This window comes from Chionomys nivalis, chromosome 14 (assembly GCF_950005125.1).
Source record: "Chionomys nivalis chromosome 14, mChiNiv1.1, whole genome shotgun sequence".
NCBI classification, from domain to species: domain Eukaryota; kingdom Metazoa; phylum Chordata; class Mammalia; order Rodentia; family Cricetidae; genus Chionomys; species Chionomys nivalis.
Genome location: NC_080099.1, coordinates 26,266,783 through 26,286,552, shown reverse-complemented (window position 1 = coordinate 26,286,552; position 19,770 = coordinate 26,266,783). Strand labels below are relative to the sequence as shown.

Genomic DNA, 19,770 nt, shown 5'->3' with positions numbered 1-19,770 from the left:
TTAGAGAGGAATGTCACGTCCGAACTGAGACAGGGGTTGAGAAGAACACATGCAGAGTAGGAAGACCCTTCTCTTCTTGTACTGATTTCTATTTAGTCACTCTGTTTTTTTTTATTATTATTATTTTCAAATACCATTAGAGAAAATCATAACATTGTTGTGTATTCCAAGGGGAACCTGGGCAGTACTGCTCTGTCTCTGATCAAAGGCACTCTCAGGACGCGTGTCTAAATGAATTGCTTGCTCAGGTTTCTCTTTATTTTACTCAAGTCTGATCTTGTAGCTATTGCTGTCTGCCAGCCGTTGTACAAATAACTTGATATTGTTACTTAAGTGACGTTCATCTTTGACAGCTGTCTTTGGAAATATGGAAAGTAGTGTATACAAAACTTAGGGATGAGACAATTGATTCACATGCTGATACAAGAATGCACAGGCCTCTTAACAAGTGCTTCAAGATGCTCACACAGTTCATCTTCTACGGGGAGAGTTCACATAGGAAGCTGGTGCAAGCCTGTAGAAGCTTTAGTAACATGACCTTGTAGATCTTAATATGCTAGAGTTTAACATATTAAGAGTCTAATGGCTGGTTAGACTGCCTCACACTGATGGCTCTGTCCATTCTATATTCCCATTTATATTGACCATTGCTAAAAATTAGGTGTTAGAAGATCAATAAGAAAATAAAAAAACACACACACACACACATTTCCCTGTGAGAAGAGAGATTTACTCATATCAGTGAGCGAACCACCTGAGACACGGCCTGCTCCATATTAACTTTGTGCCTCAAAGTGGTTTTCCAGGATGTTACTGAATCACTGAGCCAAGAGGGCAAACAATGCCATTTCAGACACTCTCTTTAAATCTAAAATGCTTGCCGTTACAGCCCTTTCTTCTCACCAGAAAAGGTATCTCTGAATTGAAAAGACAAGAACTTGTACATCGAGTTATAAAGCATTCTCTTCATCTTTGTGGAAGGATTTAGGAGTCTGTGACTCCAGGGACCTTTACTGTGGCATCAAACTAACCAGGGCAAGTACAGCTTGTGTTTGGTTTTACCAAGGTTTTGTTATTATTTTGTTCTATTTTTTGTTTTTCCTTTTTTTCTTTCTTTTCTTTAGTTCTTTCTTTTTTTGTTTCTTAAAAAAAATTTGTTTCTTAAAAAATTTGAAGTTGATGGAAGAAAAAAAACAGAGGCACTAACGATTATTAAGCACACAATTAGCATTTAAAAGCAGAGAACCTGGCTGATGGTGTCTGCTAGCAACGAATTTATGAGCAAGAGCTAGTGAGATGAGTCAAGTGCTTGCCCAACCAGCATGAGGAAGAGAGTTTGGATCCCCTGCATTGATATGAAATGTCAGGCCAGGTGGCACAAGGCTGCAGTCCCACCATTAAGGAACCAGAAACTAGAGACCTGCCTCCCCCAGGCTTGTTGACCAGCCAATCTTGCTTATTCCACTAGGTTTAGTGAAAGTCCCCGTCTCAGCATCATCACCATTATCATCATCATCAGAGTAATAATAAACAATAGTATGGAGAATGATAAATGAAGATACCAAATATCAACTTCTGGCCTCCATAGCCAAGGTTACACACCAGTGTGTATATCTACTTGCAAGTGTACATACATGAACATATATACACACTTAAAAATGTTTTTGTATATAAATACATACAAAACCATTTAAAATGCATAATTAAATGTTCCTCTGTGATTTATCTTTAGCAAAATTCTCTTTGCATAAAAATATGTACTCTTTTAATATAGCTCAATGTTTTCAACCTGTGGGTGGTGGCCCCTTTGGCAAACCTCTCTCTCTAAAAATATTTGTACTATGACTCATAACAGTAGCAAAAATATTGTTGTGAAGTAACAACAAAAATAATGTTATGGTTGGGGGTCACTACAACATGAGCAACTGTATTAAAGGGTCCCAGCACTGGGAAGACAGAGAACCACTGCCATACCTGCTTCCATTCCACTGCAAGCATACCTGAGAAATCCTCTGAACTGTGACAATTGTTTAAACAACCTAATTGAAAAAATAATACTGTTTTAAAATAGCTTATTGAAATTGTTCTTAGAGAATTCTATGCGCAGATTTCGTACATTCTGATTGCTGCAACTCCCAGCTGCCCTCATGTTACCCACTTCATCCCTACAAGTCCCCCTTCCAAAAATCTAGAATAGTCATCATTTCGTACTTTTAAAAGTTACAGTGGTGACTTCAAATATTAAATCTGTTTTTTTGTTGTTTTTTTTTTGTGTGTTTTTTTGATATTGGCACTCTAAAGATAGTGTTGCAATCGACAGGCCAACATTAACTTAACCATGCACTTTAAAATTCGCCTATTGTAAACAAAGACAACGGGAACTTTCTTAGATGAGTTCAAGAATTCTACCTTTCCTCAGAAAATAATCATTTTGGGGCCCAACTTCTTCGTAAGTGTACACTCATCTCCATTCATCTTTCGGCAGGTTTTGCTTTGTTTAATGGGTGCTTTTACCTTTAACTCCATCAATAGTTTGCTAAATCTACTAATAACTCTCTGGGGCAGCATTCTTTTACCTCACCAGTCTCTGCAGAAGCCCCTCATCACTCCTGACCCAAGGCCAGCAGCTGGGTCCTCCAGACACCCCCATATCCTGCTTTCCAGTACCTATGTTACTCTACGTGAGACTGTGGGACATCCGGCCTGAGGCCGGCCTTAAAGCATGATGTTGCCACCACACTCCATGTGCATGTGGAAGAGGAGGGTCATTTGCTCAGCAAGACCGCTGAGAGTCCAGGAAATCACTGCCACGCTGGCTCAGAGCTGGGGGAGGCAGGACGTAGGCGGGGTGGCTCTTCCAGTTCCAGGGACACTGGGAAGATCCCTAGCTTCCGTGGCCAGCTGCTCCTTCCAGCAGACCGAACTTGTGTGGGCGGGGAAGGGAGAGCCTTGCCCTGGGCGGGGCGAGGGTGACTGGAGTAGAGTGACTCTGGCTGCAGCTTCTGTCTCGGGACTGCAAGGCGTGGCTGAGCCCCTGTGTGAGCGCAGGCAGGAGCCCTGAACAAACCACTGCCTTTCTTTAGAATTCCAGCTCCAGTTCAGCCTCCAGATCCTGGCAATCAAAGGGGAGCATCTACCTGCGGAGGTATATACTAGCATAGCCTAGTTCTTGCAAGGACCAAGAGATGCCAAAGACCTTCCCAGCTTGAAGCCGAGAGTCTCCTGCAACCAGCCCGCTCTGGCAGCAATGGAGGATTGGTAACACTGGGCTGTGGGGGACAGAGAGAGAGAGAGAGAAAGAGAGAGAGAGAGAGAGAGAGAGAGAGAGAGAGAGAGAGAGAGAGAGAGAGAGAGAGAGCTGTGTGTGCAGTTGCTTTTTTTTTTTTTTTAAAGAAGACTCAAGTGTTCTGCTCTACAGCACTGCTGGGGTGTAGTGTCCCAAGCCTTATCAGCAGCTTCCGTAGCCTTCGGGTGATTTCTTTCACAGGATACACACAGAAAGCCTGAGCTAGAACTGCAAGTTCCAGCCCTGAGCTTTGAGGACGAGGGTCTCCAGTGTAAAGGAGGTGAAGTCTCTGGAAAAGAAAGACACTAATAGGACCCATTGGGTCAGCTGGTGGCCAGGGCAGTCATGCTTCTGCCTTGGCTCACAGGATTTGGGGCTGGATTGCTCGTCCTGCACTTGGCGCAGAAACTTCTGTTCCCGTACTTCTGGGACGACTTGTGGTTCCTGCTGAAGGTGGTGCGCTATGGAATTCAGATGACGATATACAAAGTGAGAGGGGAGCTGGTCACCGTGTTGGATAAGTTCCTGAGCCACGCCAGGAGGCAACCCCAGAAAGCCTTCATTATTTATGAAGGAGACGTTTACACCTACGAGGACGTAGACAAGAGGAGCAACAGAGTCGCCCATGCCTTCCTGAACCACTCGTCACTGAAAAGGGGGGATGTTGTGGCTCTGTTGATGAGCAACGAGCCCGACTTCATTCATGTGTGGTTTGGCCTGGCTAAGCTGGGCTGCGTGGTGGCCTTCCTCAACTCCAACATTCGCCTCAGTTCCCTCCTGCACTGCATCGGCACCTGTGAGCCCGCGGCTGTGGTGGTTGGCGGAGGTAGAGTATGGGCTGTGGTCGCTGCGCACAAAGAGAACCAACCTATTTCCCCGCCCCTTTTTTAAGTAACCATATTTCATGTCTAATACTTTGAGGTGGGTGATAAGGTGTATAAATTATGCATAGGCAAACGTTCTTCAATCCCATAGCCAGTGGCTTCCTCTCCCAGCCCTCTTCAATCACGTACCTCGTTGCAGATTAGTAAATAGCAATACAATGGAAGAATATGTTTTTGTGAAATCTCTGCTTCCTGCCATTTTGAAAAGGGCAACTAGTACCTTCAGTCCCTGCAAGGTCTCAAGAGACGTAGGGTTGGGTCAGTTATTTTATGAGCCTGGGAAAAAAGTTTCATTAATAAGTACATTAATAAGAATAAGAAAGCAACCAATTAGTGATTTTATCAAGAATTAGAGCATTTGGATAACGGAAATTTTAAACGTGAAATTCACAAATTCTTATCTTCACTCCTACACTTCCTTTGACAGAGCAAGGCTGAGCCTCCCTCTCAGCCAGGGGCAGGCTCCTGGCAGACCATAGTCCTCCCCCTTGTTTGACTCACCTCCATAGTTTTCTCTGTTACCTTCTTCCTTCCCTGATGTGAGTAAAGATACCTACGGCTACATATGTTCTCACTGAGTCTAATGAGTAATTAAAGAAGAAGCTGGGAAGGGGGTGGAGTAGCTCAATCCACAGAAATAGGAAGCACATTGCTTATTTGGTACCACCTAAAGGGTTTAGACAATTTCTTCTTGCATAGGGCTACAAAGTCATAAAGGTGTCCAAAGGAAAGATCTTGGGAAAAATACTTAAGTATTTGAGATTAATTGGTACATACCAGTTTTTGGTATAGAATTTCAGAATCCCGTAAGAGTGTGGAGCATAATCTAATTTCTGCTTCATTGATGACTAAAAACGTAGACGCTTCCAGTTGTCTTTTCTCACAGACTCACACATGACAAGAATAACTTAGGCTGGGGACAGAAAAGAGCTGACCCTCAATACTGTCACTCTTCCTATTTCTCTACGTCCTTCCAGCTTATCTTGTGGCCCAACCAAGTTAGAAGATGTTTATCTTCAAGCACTGGTTTCAGCTAGTTTAGGGCCATAGGATTAGAGAAGCCAAAATGTGTTCCTTGGGTACTGTCTGATGGTTTTCTCAGTCCTGTCTTCCGCTTCACTTTGTCAAGAGGCGTGTTTGTGTACTGAGTTTCCAGTGACCTAGAGCGACAAGGAGAAACCACAAAGAATGTTGACAGTGTGGTAAAACAGTGTTTATCAATTACTACAGGCTATGAACGAGGTATAAAAATAAGCAAGGTTTATTGTCTGTGGACACAATCTGACATTTTATCCCATGGCTTCCATATCATGTAGCAAATTTCAGCTCCCAGTTATGCTAGAAAGCATTGTCTCCCTCCAGAAGCACAAACTAAGAGGGCCCCAGCACCCCTGAAAAGGTCTTTGTGGCTATGATGCTGAGGGCAATCTGAAAAGCTTCCCAGAGCAAATTACTAAGGCGTCTTCCACAGGGGCATAGTGTTGGGTACTTCTCGATTTGTTATACAAACTTGGCTGGAGCATGAGGAGTTGCTTAATTATGTTCAATTAGTGTTGCGGTTTACTTGTTCTAGCTTTGACTTTGCTCTCCCATAACTAACTGCAGTGTTTCCTTGTTTTTCTGTTTGAATGCCAACATCTCAGCATCCCCCACTTCCTACTTAGGACATAAAAGCTATGGAGACCGGGAACATTGCTAAGTCCAGGAAAGTACCATCCAGACATAAATGCCTAAGTTTAATCCACAGAACCCAAGTCAGAAAAAAAAAAAAAGCTATGTGTGGTAATCTCAGAGCTGAGAGGAAGATGTAGGTGGGTCCCTAGTGCTCACTGGCTGTTTATCCTAGCTTACTTGCTGAGCTCCAGGCCAATGAGAGACTCCACCTCAAAAATAGTAAGGTGTAGCTCAGCAGAAAAATACATAGGACTGACCTCTGACTTCCACACAGACCATACACATGTACTTTCACACATATTCATACACAAAACACACATACATTCTGCACACACATGCATTCATGCACATATACATGCATTCACACACATAGATGTACGCAGATGCAGCCACACACACATGCACACATACATGCACACACATACACACAATATACATTCACACACACACATATATATGCATTCATACACAATTCATACACACATATGCATTTTCACACACATAAACACACACACAGAGACTACTACTTTGTCTTACTGGGTGGAGTCTTAAGTCCATTCTATTTAGCAGAGTTTTCCAGCAAAGTAGTTAACTGGAGAAATTAAACTTAAGTACATTAATCACTTATTTTAACATATCTCAAAACACACACTACATGAATTTCAAGGCTGCGATAATTATCTTTTAATTAATGAATAGGTTGTTTGTTTAAGAACAGCCTAGACCTTACTAAATTGTGCTCACTTAAAGTTCTTAACCTGGAATACTGTATTCTTGGTATTTTAGGCTGCACTGGTGAACACCTTACATGGTTAAGTTTTTAAACTTCAGAATCTAGATTCCAACCAGCTGTTCCTAATGGAGATCCTTATGGTCCTAGGAAGAGTGTACAGATGTGGAGAGATGAGTGGTTTACACAGAGCAGCCAGGCAGACCTAGCAGCTGCTGGAATCTCTGTGAGTGTCACTCTATTAAGCTGTAAGATGGTGATAATGCCATCTACTTCACAGCACAGCTCTGCGGATGAAATGATTTGGCTTTTGTGAAGCGGCCAAGGGTCTGTTAGGTAGTAGCTCGACACTTAACAATGGAAAGAATTCCTGCTGTGCTCATGAAGACATCCTACACCCACAGGAATAGCACCCAGTTGGCTTTAAGTGGTGTTTTAAAAAACATTGCACCTCTCTATATATCCGGTTATATCCGGTTTATTGGGGTGTATGACAGTATATGTGCAAATTTGTATATGTACATGTGTGCGAGTGTACATGCAAATGTGTGCACGTGGAGGCCACAGGACAACTTTCAGGGTAGTTCTTCACCTGTCATTCATTTTCCTTTGGAGACAGAGTATATCTCATTGGCTGGAAATCATCAAATAGACTAGCTTGGCCAGCCACTAAACACCAGGTTTCTGCTTGTGTCTCTGTCTACCTGTGCTGGTATCAGAAATGTGCACTATAATAACTTATTTGAAGGTGGTATAAAACTTAGACTCTGTGCTTCTAAGGTAAGCTCTTGACTAGCTCCAGAGAGCTCTCTGGAGTCCCAGAAGTAATATACAATTTTAGACAAGCTTTATGGATCAGGTCAGGTAATGTCCTTGGAGATAGGTACAATTTCTGCCTTGACTTGCTTATCTGGTAACCATATTCATGAGGAAGCCAGAAAAAAAATATCAATTAAACCACCACCAAGCATTATTCTATTATTATCATAACAATGATGTCAACTGCTACCATTTCTCAAAGCTTATAGGCATAGTTGAGGAGGTCCACAAGCACATGAGGATAACATGGTTTTGGGGGAACAGGCACAATAAGAAAGCCGCTGCATTCTTTTTCTGCTGGGTGGGGGCTGGGGGCTGTGAACCTAACTCTGACCACCAACCAAGGGAGAGATAAAAACGGAGAGCCCGCTTCCTGGCTCCCTGTCTGTGCTTATATTACCTCAGACCACGCTCTAATGATCTGCTATCCAGAAGGTTATTGGCTGAATGAATTCCCTCAACAAAAGCCAACTCCTGTAAAGCCTGTCTCCAGGTGCTCTGAGAAGCAGATGCGATGGTGTTAGGCAAAGAGATCAGGTAGCTTAGGTTGAGTAACTCATTTTAGTAGATTGCAGAACTGTGATTCAAAACCTAGCTTCCGATGTGCGATACTTATCTAATCACCATCTGGTTGTATAAGCACTTTTGGGTACATGGCAGTATAGTTATGAAAAAGTATGTGTTCTGGTTATGTTATAAGAAAACATTACAAGATGGCAATGTCAACACATTAGACTTTTAATACATGCTAATTAGAAAACCGTGTATGATACTAGACCCTCCAACAAAGCCTGAAGACTCACGCAGACTTGCAAAACAGTCTCTTATCTGTGTTACAGTCTAGGGGTCTGGATCAGGTTCGTGTTCTCTGACAGTCAAAGAATTAAAATTAAAAGTCAGGACAAAACTCAGACAGGAAGGTGACAGTCTGGACATTCTCCACACAGATGACAGAATCTGTTGGTAAAGAAAGCTTTTATTAGGGAAGAGGAAACACTACTCCTAAAAGAGAAGTGCTTTGGGTGGGCCATGTGTCCACACGTTTCCTTGTTACTGAAGTGTGTGTAGTTTACTTTCCTAATGCAGCACATATTAAATCACTATAAACAGATAGCTTTAAACAATCTCATGTTATCCCAATCTCCTCTACTTTAAGTGTGAAAGCACTTTATGTATGAACTCATTTTAAAAGACTTTGGATTTCTCTTCAACACTAGAGAAGGAAGTGCTCGTGTTAGCAGCAAACATGCTAACCTGTCCAGCCTGGCCTTGTTATGATGAGCAGTTGCCCTCATAAACTGTGCAGAGTAAATGTTCAGGTTAACAATTAAGCCTTTGCAATCTGGAAAATGCCATTTAACCATAAAAGCAACTGCTTCTTAACGCTCAATAGGAAGAGAGAAAAAATAAAGTCCTTCTAAATTTTATTGACTGTTATGTGTACGGAGGTACAAAAAGCAAAGGTTCCTGGGAACTTTATTACCTACCTTGTGTCCTGTGATACCCTCACATGGGATCCATGTCCATTTTTAGGATAGTGCTAATTTTTTCTTGTATTTATTAGAATGGTTATATCATATTTCCCCCATCTTAGATTTAGCAGGGTCAAGAAAGTTACCTTGTTACAAAAGAAAATAATTGATTTTTATTAATTTAAAAGTAATAGTGTAGCCAGGCGGTCATATGCACACCTTTAATTCCAGCACTAAGGAGGCAGGCAGATCTCAGTGAGTTGGAGTCTGGCCTTGTCTACAGAGCATGTTGAGTCCCAGGACAGCCAAGGTTACATTGAGAAACCCTGTCTTGAAAAACAAATAAGCAAACACACAAATAAACCAATAGTATAGTGCAATTAAAAAATAAGAACAAAAAACCAAAAAGGCTTAGACAGAGAATCAATGAAACAGAATGGCTCAGACATATCACTTCTCTTGATGGAAAAGGGGAAAATTACTTAGCAAGTCAGGAGAAGACTGCTGATTCTGAGAATATTTATAATGCATGGAAATGTAGAATGGATGCTAATCAGGGGTGGGGGTGTAGATTTTGAAGTTCAGTATGCCCGGATTAAAACAAGCCCAGTAGCTTGGGTAAGCTATTTTTCCTTTCTCACTTGTTTTCAGATCCCTTGTGTTTCATTTTGTGGTTCATTTCCAGGAAAAGGGATAGCACACAGTTTCTAAGTGTGCTATGATTTGTAATGAACAGTGTTCATAAAGTGCACATAAACAGCATAAGAGATAATACTGCATGATAATAGTAAGCATGAATACACAGAAATAGCACACACTCTCTAAGCGTTCTGTGATTTGTAATAAACAGTGTTGATAAAATTAGCTGGAGCACTATTTATTCAGGACTATGTTTCTGCACCTAACATGAAGCACTGGTACCATTATGTCTGAATAGTCCTTTATCACACAGCTTCCTTAAGCATCATTTTCTTAAAAGCCAGAGCCTAGCCATGCCTCTATAACAAGGTTATTGAGCTGCCCTACACAGGAGAGTGTTGGCTACAAATATGTGATAAAATAGATCATTTCACCCTGACTTTTTTTGTGAACATTGTTCTACACTATAGAGATATCAGATCACTTATTTGCAGTTGATTTTCATATTGGGTTTATTAATGATTTTGGTGCTGGAAATCAAACCAAGGATCCTACAGATATCAGACAATCATGCTACCATAGACCTATACCTTGAGTCATATAAAAATTTAAAAGTAAAATATTTACCAATCTATTGAAAGGTATAATCAATTGATTCCTTTCCCTCATATTTGATACTATAGGTCTGTTAAATGTCAAGCAGGATGAAATAAAGAGTTATTGAAACAAGATGCAAAGCACAATTCGTATGGCCATGTTAGACAGACATGTGAAATTCTTGTTACTGATTTCGTAGTCTCAGAAAAGTGACTAAGAGGTGCAGCGATGATCTAAGAAAAAGAATCGTTTTGTGCTAAGGGTCCTGAGTGCTCACACACAGGATCATCACTTACTCATTTTTACACTTGAGATTCCACCTAATGACATGCCTGAAATTTTTGCATCGTTTTCAAAAAAAAAAAAAAAACCCACTTGAAAAACAAACAAACAAACCCAAATGCATTGAGTCTCCTTCTACAATACAGACCTTTTCCTGTTCTGAGACTGCTGCTTTGATGGAAAGATGGTGTCCTTTGCCATAAAGAAGCTTCTTAGCTTTATGATGTCACATTTATTAATTGTTAGTGACTGTGGTATTGATGTCCTGTGCTGCCAGTATCCTGTTCAGAAAGTCCTTTCTGTGCCAATGAGTTCACGCTTACTTTTCACTTTCTTTTCTATCAGACTTAGGGTATCTGTTGCTCAATTTAGAGTTGAATTTTTCTGGAGGTGATAGAGATGGAACAATTTTCATTTTTCTACATGTAATCATCCAGTTTGAACAGCACCCCTTGTTCTGTTCTCCAGTGTATTTTTGGCTTCTTTGTCAAAAATCAGGTGTCCATAGGTATGTAGATTTATGTCTGGGTCTTCAACTTGATTCAGTTGATTATTGTATCTATTTTTATGACAGTACCATCTTGATTTTATTAATATAGCTCTTTCGTACAATTTGAAGTCTGGGCTGGTGATACCTCCAGGAGTTCCTTTATTATTCAGGACTGTTTTAGCTCTCTTGGGTCTTTTGTGTTTCCATACGAAGCTGAAGACTATTTTATCAATATTTCTGAAGAATTACAATGGAATTTTATTTATTAATGCTTATTAATTTTATTTATTAATGTTGGGGATTACATTGAATCTGTAAGCTGCTTTCGGTAGGATGACCATTTTGACTATATTAATTCTACGGGTATATGAATATGGGCGATCTTTCCATCTTCTGGGGTCTTTTTCAGTTTCCTTCTTCAATGTTTTAAATTATTTCTTATTCAAGTCTTTTATTTGCTTGATTAGAGTTATCACAGGATATTATTTTTTATTTATTTATTGTTTGATCAAGGCTATTGTGATCTTAGGCAAGTGTGTTGGTTGCAGGGTCCTGGCAGAGAATAAATTTGTTGGTTGGTAGTTGACACAAAGGGCTGAATATGGGCTAAGAGAAAAAAATGAGAGGGTTTGTTGGAAAGAGCTAAGGGGACCCTGGGTCAGCCTGAAAGGCAGGAACTCCAGGGACTGGAGGTAAGGTAGGAGGAAAGACTACTCTAGGCAGGCGAGGCAGGACTCAAAGAAAACCTAGAGAAACAGGTATGAAATCTGACTCCTTCCTGTTGCTACTTCTTTATGACTGAACTATAGAAACCAAATCAGAAGTCTTTCCAAATATGCTACAGAACTGAACAGTGATTGACAGGTAGCTCCTTTGAGCAATCAGATAGCCATTCATGCTTCACAGCCTCATTCATGAAAATATGTGACAAAGTACTATGAATTCAGATTTAAAGCAATATATAGTTTTGATAATGTTTCCAGTTTAATTTTAAGAATTAAATAACACATAGTTGCTTTTTATGTGCAGGCCAAATTTCATATATTCTACAGCATTCTGACCGGGGTCTACTGTACACTAAATAGTATTATTACTAATCACCATTTTTTTTAAAGTATGTCTATGTGTGCATATCTTTGTGGGGGTATTCACACTTAAGCACAGGTACACAAAGATGCCAGAAGAGCATCTGGCCACAGGAGCTGGATGGCAGGCCATTGTGAGTGCCTGATGTAGGTGCTGTACCCTGAATTCAGGTCTTTTGCAAGAGCATTGCATATTCTTAACCTCTGAGCCAAGTCACTGATTTCTTTTATGATGCATACGTGGTTTGGGAATCGCTTCATTTCATTTTGATTACCAGTTACACTGGGCATCATTTTCAGGACTTGGTTTATTAGCCTCCTGGAGACGCTGTGATAAAATATCCTGCACTGGATGGAAGTTTAAACTAGGGAAGTGTATCTGGCCTAGTTCTGAAGGCTGCTAAAGCCAAGGAGGTTTCAGGGTCACAGAGAAGGGTAAGAGAGATTCTTTGCCTTTACTTTGGCTCTGGTGGCTGCCAGTAGTCCTTGGCCAGTGGGTGTTGTCATGCAGCCACACCAAAAACGTTAGTGTCGATGTCAAGTTAAAATAAGCAACACAGCAAGCAGAAATCCTTCACACCTGACAAAAGAAGTGTCCCAGAAATATAGGACAAAGCTAACAACTGTAATAAATATAAAACTTGTACCCTGCTCTCAGAGACCCATGTTAAACTAAGGCAAAAATCCAGCAAAAAGAATGTGACGTACACAGCTCTTTCTCTATTCTGGAAAAAGAGTTTTCAGGAAGGATGGATTTTGTTTCATTTCTATACTGTTGAGTGCTGGGTACCTTAATATCTAATGCTTCCTCCTGAGGGGCTCACCATTGCCTTATCTCCTTTCTCTCCCACCAGGGACCTTCTTTACAGTATGGCATTTTATCCTACATTCGTGGCCAAATGAGAGTTTCAAATAATTTAGTCTCCCCTTACCTCAGCCATTGCCTTTTTTGTATTATTACTCCTGGAAACACCGAGTTTCCTGAGCTCTGTTTTTCCAGCCCTCAACACTCAGACCCTTGAATTAACTGCTCTCCACAGTTTTTCAGTTGTGGATACACAAGTTCTCAACATTAACTGCTCCTTTTTTCTTTTTTTTTCTGCCTCCCTTTGGTTCTGTCCTTGGTCTTGAGCCCCAAGCTGCTGCTGGAGGCTCGGCTGTCACTGCACTCTCAGCTGGCCCTGTCACATCCTTCCCTGCATAGAGATGTTTCTGGAAGGCATTTTTTTCTTTCCTCCTCTGCTTCAGTGGTTTGCAACTTATCATGTTGCCTAGAGAGCAGGCCTCTATCTGAATTCATTAACCTTTGGCTTCAAAATGGCCTGGAAACCACAATGATCCTAGGACCCCCGAGTAGCCAAGGGATTTCCTCAAGTGTGTTTCATGAAGGATGAGCAATTTAGCACCCAGGTGTTCTCCTGGAATAATTAACCACCAAGTTGTATTTAGAAGAAAATGTCTACTTCAGTATCCTAATTTTAAATTTGAAAAGACTCTAGGAAGTAGTTTTATTTAGAAATTGGGAAACTATAACAGTTGTACTAATAGAATCCATGAGATTATTGAAGATAGCTGTAAAGAGATAGACGGCAGGAAGAAAGAGAGGCTTGGTCTGATCTTAGGTGAGGGGACAAAAGTGTGGATGACCAAAATGCTTACAGAAGAAGATGAGATCTGGTCCCTTACAGCAGCAGAAACTATTACCACACCATAGCCCGTTTCTTCAGAGCCTGCTAAGCCTGGCTTGGAAGCTGGGAAGGGTAGTCTTTTTAGCAGGAAGGTATCAAAACCACCAACATTTAATGTGAATCCACTTTGTGTTGTTCAATCAGATGTGACAACATTATCCTTTCGTATAGCCCTGTTGAAATAGAGCCACAGAGCCCTGCTGAAGGAGAGAAACAGGGCTTGGAAAGGCGGCTCATGCTTACAATCCCTGGACTTTGCAAACTGAGGTGGGCAATTGCAAATTCAAGGACAAACTTGGGGTATTTAGGGCGACAGTTTCCCAAACCAAATATAAGTCCCAAATACCTTGCTGTCGCTCAGTCAGGCAGAGAGGATACTTTATTTCCACTTTATCTCTGTCCCAACACGTGAAAGAAACCCAACATGAATTTGAGATTCCAGGTTTGTTTGTTTGTTTAACCTATTTCTAACCACTTGCTTTTCAGATTTGCTTGGAAGCATAGAAGAAATCCTTCCCAGCCTCCCCAAGCACATTCGTGTTTGGGGAATGAAGGATTCTGTTCCACAAGGCGTAGTTTCACTTACAGAAAAGATGAGCCTGGCCTCCGATGAGCCAGTGCCCATAAGCCATCATGTCGCCTCAAGCCTCAAGTCTACTTGCCTGTATATTTTTACCTCTGGAACAACAGGTATTCGCTGTGTGTGTGTGTGTCTGTCTGTCTGTGTATGTGTGTGTGTCTCTATGTATGTGTGTGTGCATCTGTGTCATCAGTGCTGGGACTGCACAGACATACACATACAAATAATTAAAAATAATAAAATCTTAGGTCTGATGTACAAGATCTCAAACTCAGGCCTGATGTCTAACTGAGGTATCTATTTACATACCAGAGTGGACCTGGTCCCCAGGTTCTCCCAGCATCTCTCAGTACCTGATACAGAATCATCCTGGCTGGCATACACTGCCCCTTTCCTTCCTCCAGCTTCCACATAGAACCCAGCCATTTGGGCTAGGTCTCTTGGTCCTTGGCTCCTCTCTTGCCTCCCTTTCTCTTGTCTTTTTCCTTTCTTTCCCCACCCCTCTTTCTCCTCTCATGGCCTGGTCCAGTCTGGACTTTTCCAGATGCCTCTGTCTACGCTCTCCCTCATAGCTACAATTAACCTCCCCTTTCTGCCACTAATCTAGGAGTGTTGTTTTCTTTCTTTCTTTTTTTTTTCATTCATGATCCCAGCACTTGAGAGGCAGAGGCAGGCAGTACTCTATTATGAGTTCAAGGCCGGCCCAGTCTACAGAATGAGTTCTAGGCCAAACAGTGAAACATAGTGAGCTAGAGAGCCTATCTCAAAAAAAATAATAATAATAATAATAATAATATACTTTCCAGTCATTTGTAACAAATTAATATCTGAGAAATCATGCCTGAACGACCTATGGTTCTCAGGTCTTGGAACTTTCGAATGCAGGTGGGGAAGTTAATTGCTTTGGCTTTAAAGGTGGCTTGTTTCGATTTTGGCAGATGCTGGTACTTATTGGCTTTATTTTCATTTGAGATTTCCTTAGGGTGTGAAATCGAAGGTTGCTGGAATTTCTGAAGATGTCAACCCAGTCCCAGAGCTTAGCCAATTTCTTTGACACTATTTTTGTTCTTTTTCTGGTCCTCAGATTCTGGTACCTAATAATGAAGAGAATCATTTAGGTAGTTGCTACTTAGTTACCTTCCCTTCATTTTCAAACCCTGGCCAAAAGGCTAAGTGAGGTGCCTACTTAACACATCAGAGCGGACCTGGCTGCTGGGTTCTTCAGCACGTCTCAGTTTCTGTCAGTTATAGGGTGTGGCTGGCATACCCTGCCCACTACACTCTCCAGCCCAGGACCTGGGCTGCCATTATCCGAGAGGCTCTTTCCTCTAAGGGCAGTCATTTTGGTTACCTACCCTTTTGAACATTTGCCCTCTTAGCTGCTGCAGCTTGTCCCCCTCCCCCACTTTCCCTTCCTCATGTGGGGAGGTCACAGCTCTGCCTCATCAAATCCACTCTGGACTCTCGCAGACGGTCCAGTCTCTGCGTACACTCTCCCTTTCATCTAGAGTGAGTTTTCTCCTCCATCATACCTAGGAGCGGTCATGTTCCTTTCCTTTTCAGGTCTCTTTTTCATCCTCTTCTGTGTTTAAAAGCCTTATAATGGACTCTAAAGCAGTTCTTTCTCTTCCTGACTTGTGGCGCAGGTGACAACTCTCCTAACTTTCCCAGAATAACTGAGTCTTGTGACTCCCTGGAAGTCTTGAAGGCTTAGTGATTCCCAAGAAAGAAACAAAATGGGCTTAAGTAACTCAGCTTTCCTTACTGGGGGGAAAGGTTAAATGGTGCTAAGCAAAAGAAGATGATGAAACTGCTTGAGAATGCACGAGAATTCTTTAACCTTTAGGAAGCCCTGAGAACTGTGAACGACAAACCAGGGAGGCTCTGTGATCAGACTGATGGTTGGAATTTTGTTTCCATGTTTCAATATTGCATTCCTATGTGTGTGCCATGCCCTATGCAAAACTGCTATTACACATGAATTAAAAAAACTGACCAGCCAGTAATTTGGTGTATCTTCTCCCTTTTAGTTCTTTAGGAAGCAGACAATATTTTAAAATATGAGTAGAATAAATAAACTCAAAAATGCTGGCATGTATGTTTGTTAGCACAATTTTAGTTGGATATTGGTATTTGAAAGAGAATAACTTTAGAAAAGGGGGTTTCTTTATATTCCAGCAGAAAGTGTTTAGCCAGTTTGTTGACTTTGCGATTGTGTTCTTGTGACAAGTCAGAGGTGACTTAAAGACAGTCTCTACCTGGCCACTCCAATGAGGGCAGACTGGAGCAGATTGTAACAGGCATTTATTTCATCTTCAGGGTCAAAGCTGAGAGAGAAAGCACCACTAATTTTACATTTATTATATTACAATTATATAGCAGAGAATTGGGAAGAAAAGTTGTGGATCTGTGAGAGAAAAGCTCTGTATTTATTTTTTAATTTTGCTTCAAAGGCAGAAAGTATGGGCATAATCTTTCTTTAAACAAACGTGCTTCTCTATGTCTAGCGAGAACAGGCAGAAAGTAGGCGTAACCTCTCTTTAAACAAACGTGCTTCTCTACGTCTAGTGAGAATAGGTAACTTAGCAGACACTTAGCACCCATCTACAAACATCTACAAATGGTTCTTGGTTCCCCTGCACCCTGTCCCTCCATTCACTTCCTCTTCCTATCATACTTAGATCAGTATCATAACAGTGGACACTTTCTGACTGAGCCATATGGAATGCAGATTACATGGTCCTCTCTTACATGTAAGCAGAAATGAATAGCTTCAGGGAACTGTTAGTTGAAAGGAGTGTTCCTTGTGTGTGGCAGGAGAGACAAGATGAAGGATGAAAGCAAAAGATAGCAAAGAGAAGGAATGGATTACACATAGGTCTAGAGAGGTTAGGGATGCCAGTGGGAGGTCAAGGGGCAGTAAGGAACCCTACCTCAAGTGGTGCATGGGAGAGGGGCCAGTGGATAAAAACTTATTGAAGCCCAGTTGCGTTATCCCTTTTATTACTCTGTAGGGATCATGTACGGGATAGTTAAAAAAAAACAAAAAACAAAAAAACAAAAAAACAAAACAAAAAAAAACACCCATGAAGAAGGGTTTTCACATGCCCCTGGTGTTGATCATTGCGTTTGTCATGGTCAAACCTATGGGTGTGGGTTAGTGACGTGAGGGACATGTTCCTGGAGCAGTCTCCTGGTCATAGAAAGTTCTCAGAAGCAGAAAGAGATAACTGAGCTTCCAATAACATGGAGCCCGAGATAACAATCATATTGAACTAGTTTGCGATGCCACCTACTCCACAATGAAAATGCAGCTGTAGATACTGAAGGAGCCCCATGCATTCTGTCAAGTCAATATTTAGACACCCCTGTTCCAGACACCCTTCCTTCCCCTTCAATCCTATCCAGCTGCTGTGTTGTTATTGTGTATTTGTTCTTTGCCGTCACCTTGGGAATTCCTTCAGTGGTTTCTTGGTTCCCTACTAACTAGAGCCTCAGTTATTTCTTCAGTCTTTCTCCCTTGCCAAGATGCTGCAGAGAACAGCAAGCTCAAGAGTCCATTAAAGTCCCCTGATAGGTGACAGGAGCTTGGGATGTAGTGTTGCTGGTTCTGGACCAGCCTCTCCATGACAGGCGCTTAATTTGAGAGCTGGTTTACTGTGGGCAGGGACACTCCATGGGATGGACAGTGTGGTGACGAAGGCATAGGACATCTCTGTTGCAGAAAAAGCAAAAATATTTGCTCCTCTGGATGAGGAACAGAAAGCTGTCCTTTAGAATCGTGACTAGAGCTAGTCTCATGCCACCTATTTACGTGTGGTTTTGAGGAGGAAGCCTGGAGGTATTCTCGGTAGTGGTGATTGTTATCATCAGGAATACAAGTTGTGTTCCATGATAGAGACATATAGCTGGAAAGACATAGAAGTGCTAATGGCCAACCGTGATCTTACAATGTCATATGGGTTAACCGATCAGATCTTTTTTAATGGATGAATTTCTTACACTGACATTATTACTTTCTATAACAATTGCAAATCCCAAAACAGTAAGAAAAATATTTACCTGTAGATGTCAATACCAAGGCGCTATGCAAAATGCTAACATTTTATATATTACAACTGTATATTTTCATAAGAAACTAATTATGTGTGAAAGAAGACTAGACAGAGAAGGAACGTGTTTGGCTCATGAAATGTGTGGAACCATTGCAACATATTTCATGAATCTTGCATTTTTAAAGGATCATATGAGAAGACATGGTTAAATATTACAAAAGGATCATATACAAGACATGGCTAATCACGACAAAGTAAGCGGTCCACAGTGCAAGTCCTACTTGGAGAAGTTGTCCTCTGGAAAGCTTCTACTTTATGTGCAATTTAGATGCATATTATAATTCCTCTCATTTGGGGGCATGTATTTGTAGATGCTAGCATTTATTTCATTAGTTTTTAGCAGACACTGCACTCTGATTTTGTGTGGTTTTGACTTCCTTTATATAGATTGAAGACTGCAGAACTTCATGATAGCAGCAATTCATACTGCACATTTCCTGGAGAGCATCTAGAAAAAATTGAGGTCTTTTTGTCTTAATTCTTTGTGTTGTTAGTATCAGGATAATCTTTCCTTCATACATCTATATGTAATGAGACACAGCCAGACAGACACACACACACACATGCACACTTGACATATAACAGTGACCGTGACCTGCATAGTAGGTTCAAGTTACTCTGGAAGCATGTTCTGCCAATGAAGGGGTTTCATGGACTTCTGTAGCTATGGAACAAAGGAAATTATAAATCAGTCCATTCCTAGAATACAGTGTGGACATTAGATAAGCTGGCTACAGCAAGGTGGGAAAATTCTTTCAATATATTTTTGATATTACTTTAAAGCATTCTTAACTATAGGATGGTGGAGGCTAGACTCCTGCAAAGCTTGTTCCAAAATGCTTACTCAATGGTCATGAGAAAATAAGCACACATACAAAGGTAAACACAAATAGCCATTTTCTAAAGCATGTAAGCTGTCTAAAGATAATTTTGGCTCTCCACCTACATTTCACCTTTCTTAATTATGACACTGTACCTCGGTGCCATCAATTTGCATGATCTTTAATGTGGACAGAGTCCTCCAGATAACTCAGAGTCCCGCAGAGATGTGTAGGGGTTAATTTTTCTTTCTTTTCTTCTCTTCTAGGTCTGCCCAAAGCAGCTGTGATTAGTCAGTTGCAGGTGTTGAAGGGGTCCTTTGGGCTGTGGGCTTTCGGCTGCACAGCTGACGACATTATTTATATAACCCTCCCTCTGTACCATAGCTCAGGGGCTCTCCTTGGAATTGGTGGGTGTGTTGAGTTGGGTAAGTTTGCTTTTTCTTTTTGATGGGTCATCAAAATGTTTAGTCTGAGCTTATGCTTATTGGACCTTACAAATATTCATAGAACTCCGAGGAACTGCATATTGCATAAATACATTGTAATATCTGAGACAAGAAGACATTTTTGTAACATAGCACATTCCTAAACTACAAAAGTCAAATCTT

The 19,770-nt window shown here is 41.2% G+C and overlaps 1 protein-coding gene across 1 annotated transcript in view; it reads left to right on the top strand.

Annotated features, from left to right (window-relative positions):
* Positions 1–3,073: 3,073 nt before the first annotated feature.
* Slc27a6 (solute carrier family 27 member 6) overlaps positions 3,074–19,770 on the top strand; it is a 41,026-nt gene continuing 24,329 nt past the window's right edge. Inside the window, exons 1-4 of the mRNA XM_057788665.1 lie at positions 3,074–3,258; positions 3,488–4,112; positions 14,133–14,336; positions 19,429–19,587. Of these exons, the coding sequence (XP_057644648.1) occupies positions 3,632–4,112; positions 14,133–14,336; positions 19,429–19,587 (844 nt within the window). The 5' untranslated portion in view covers positions 3,074–3,258; positions 3,488–3,631. The remainder of the gene's footprint in view (positions 3,259–3,487; positions 4,113–14,132; positions 14,337–19,428; positions 19,588–19,770) is intronic.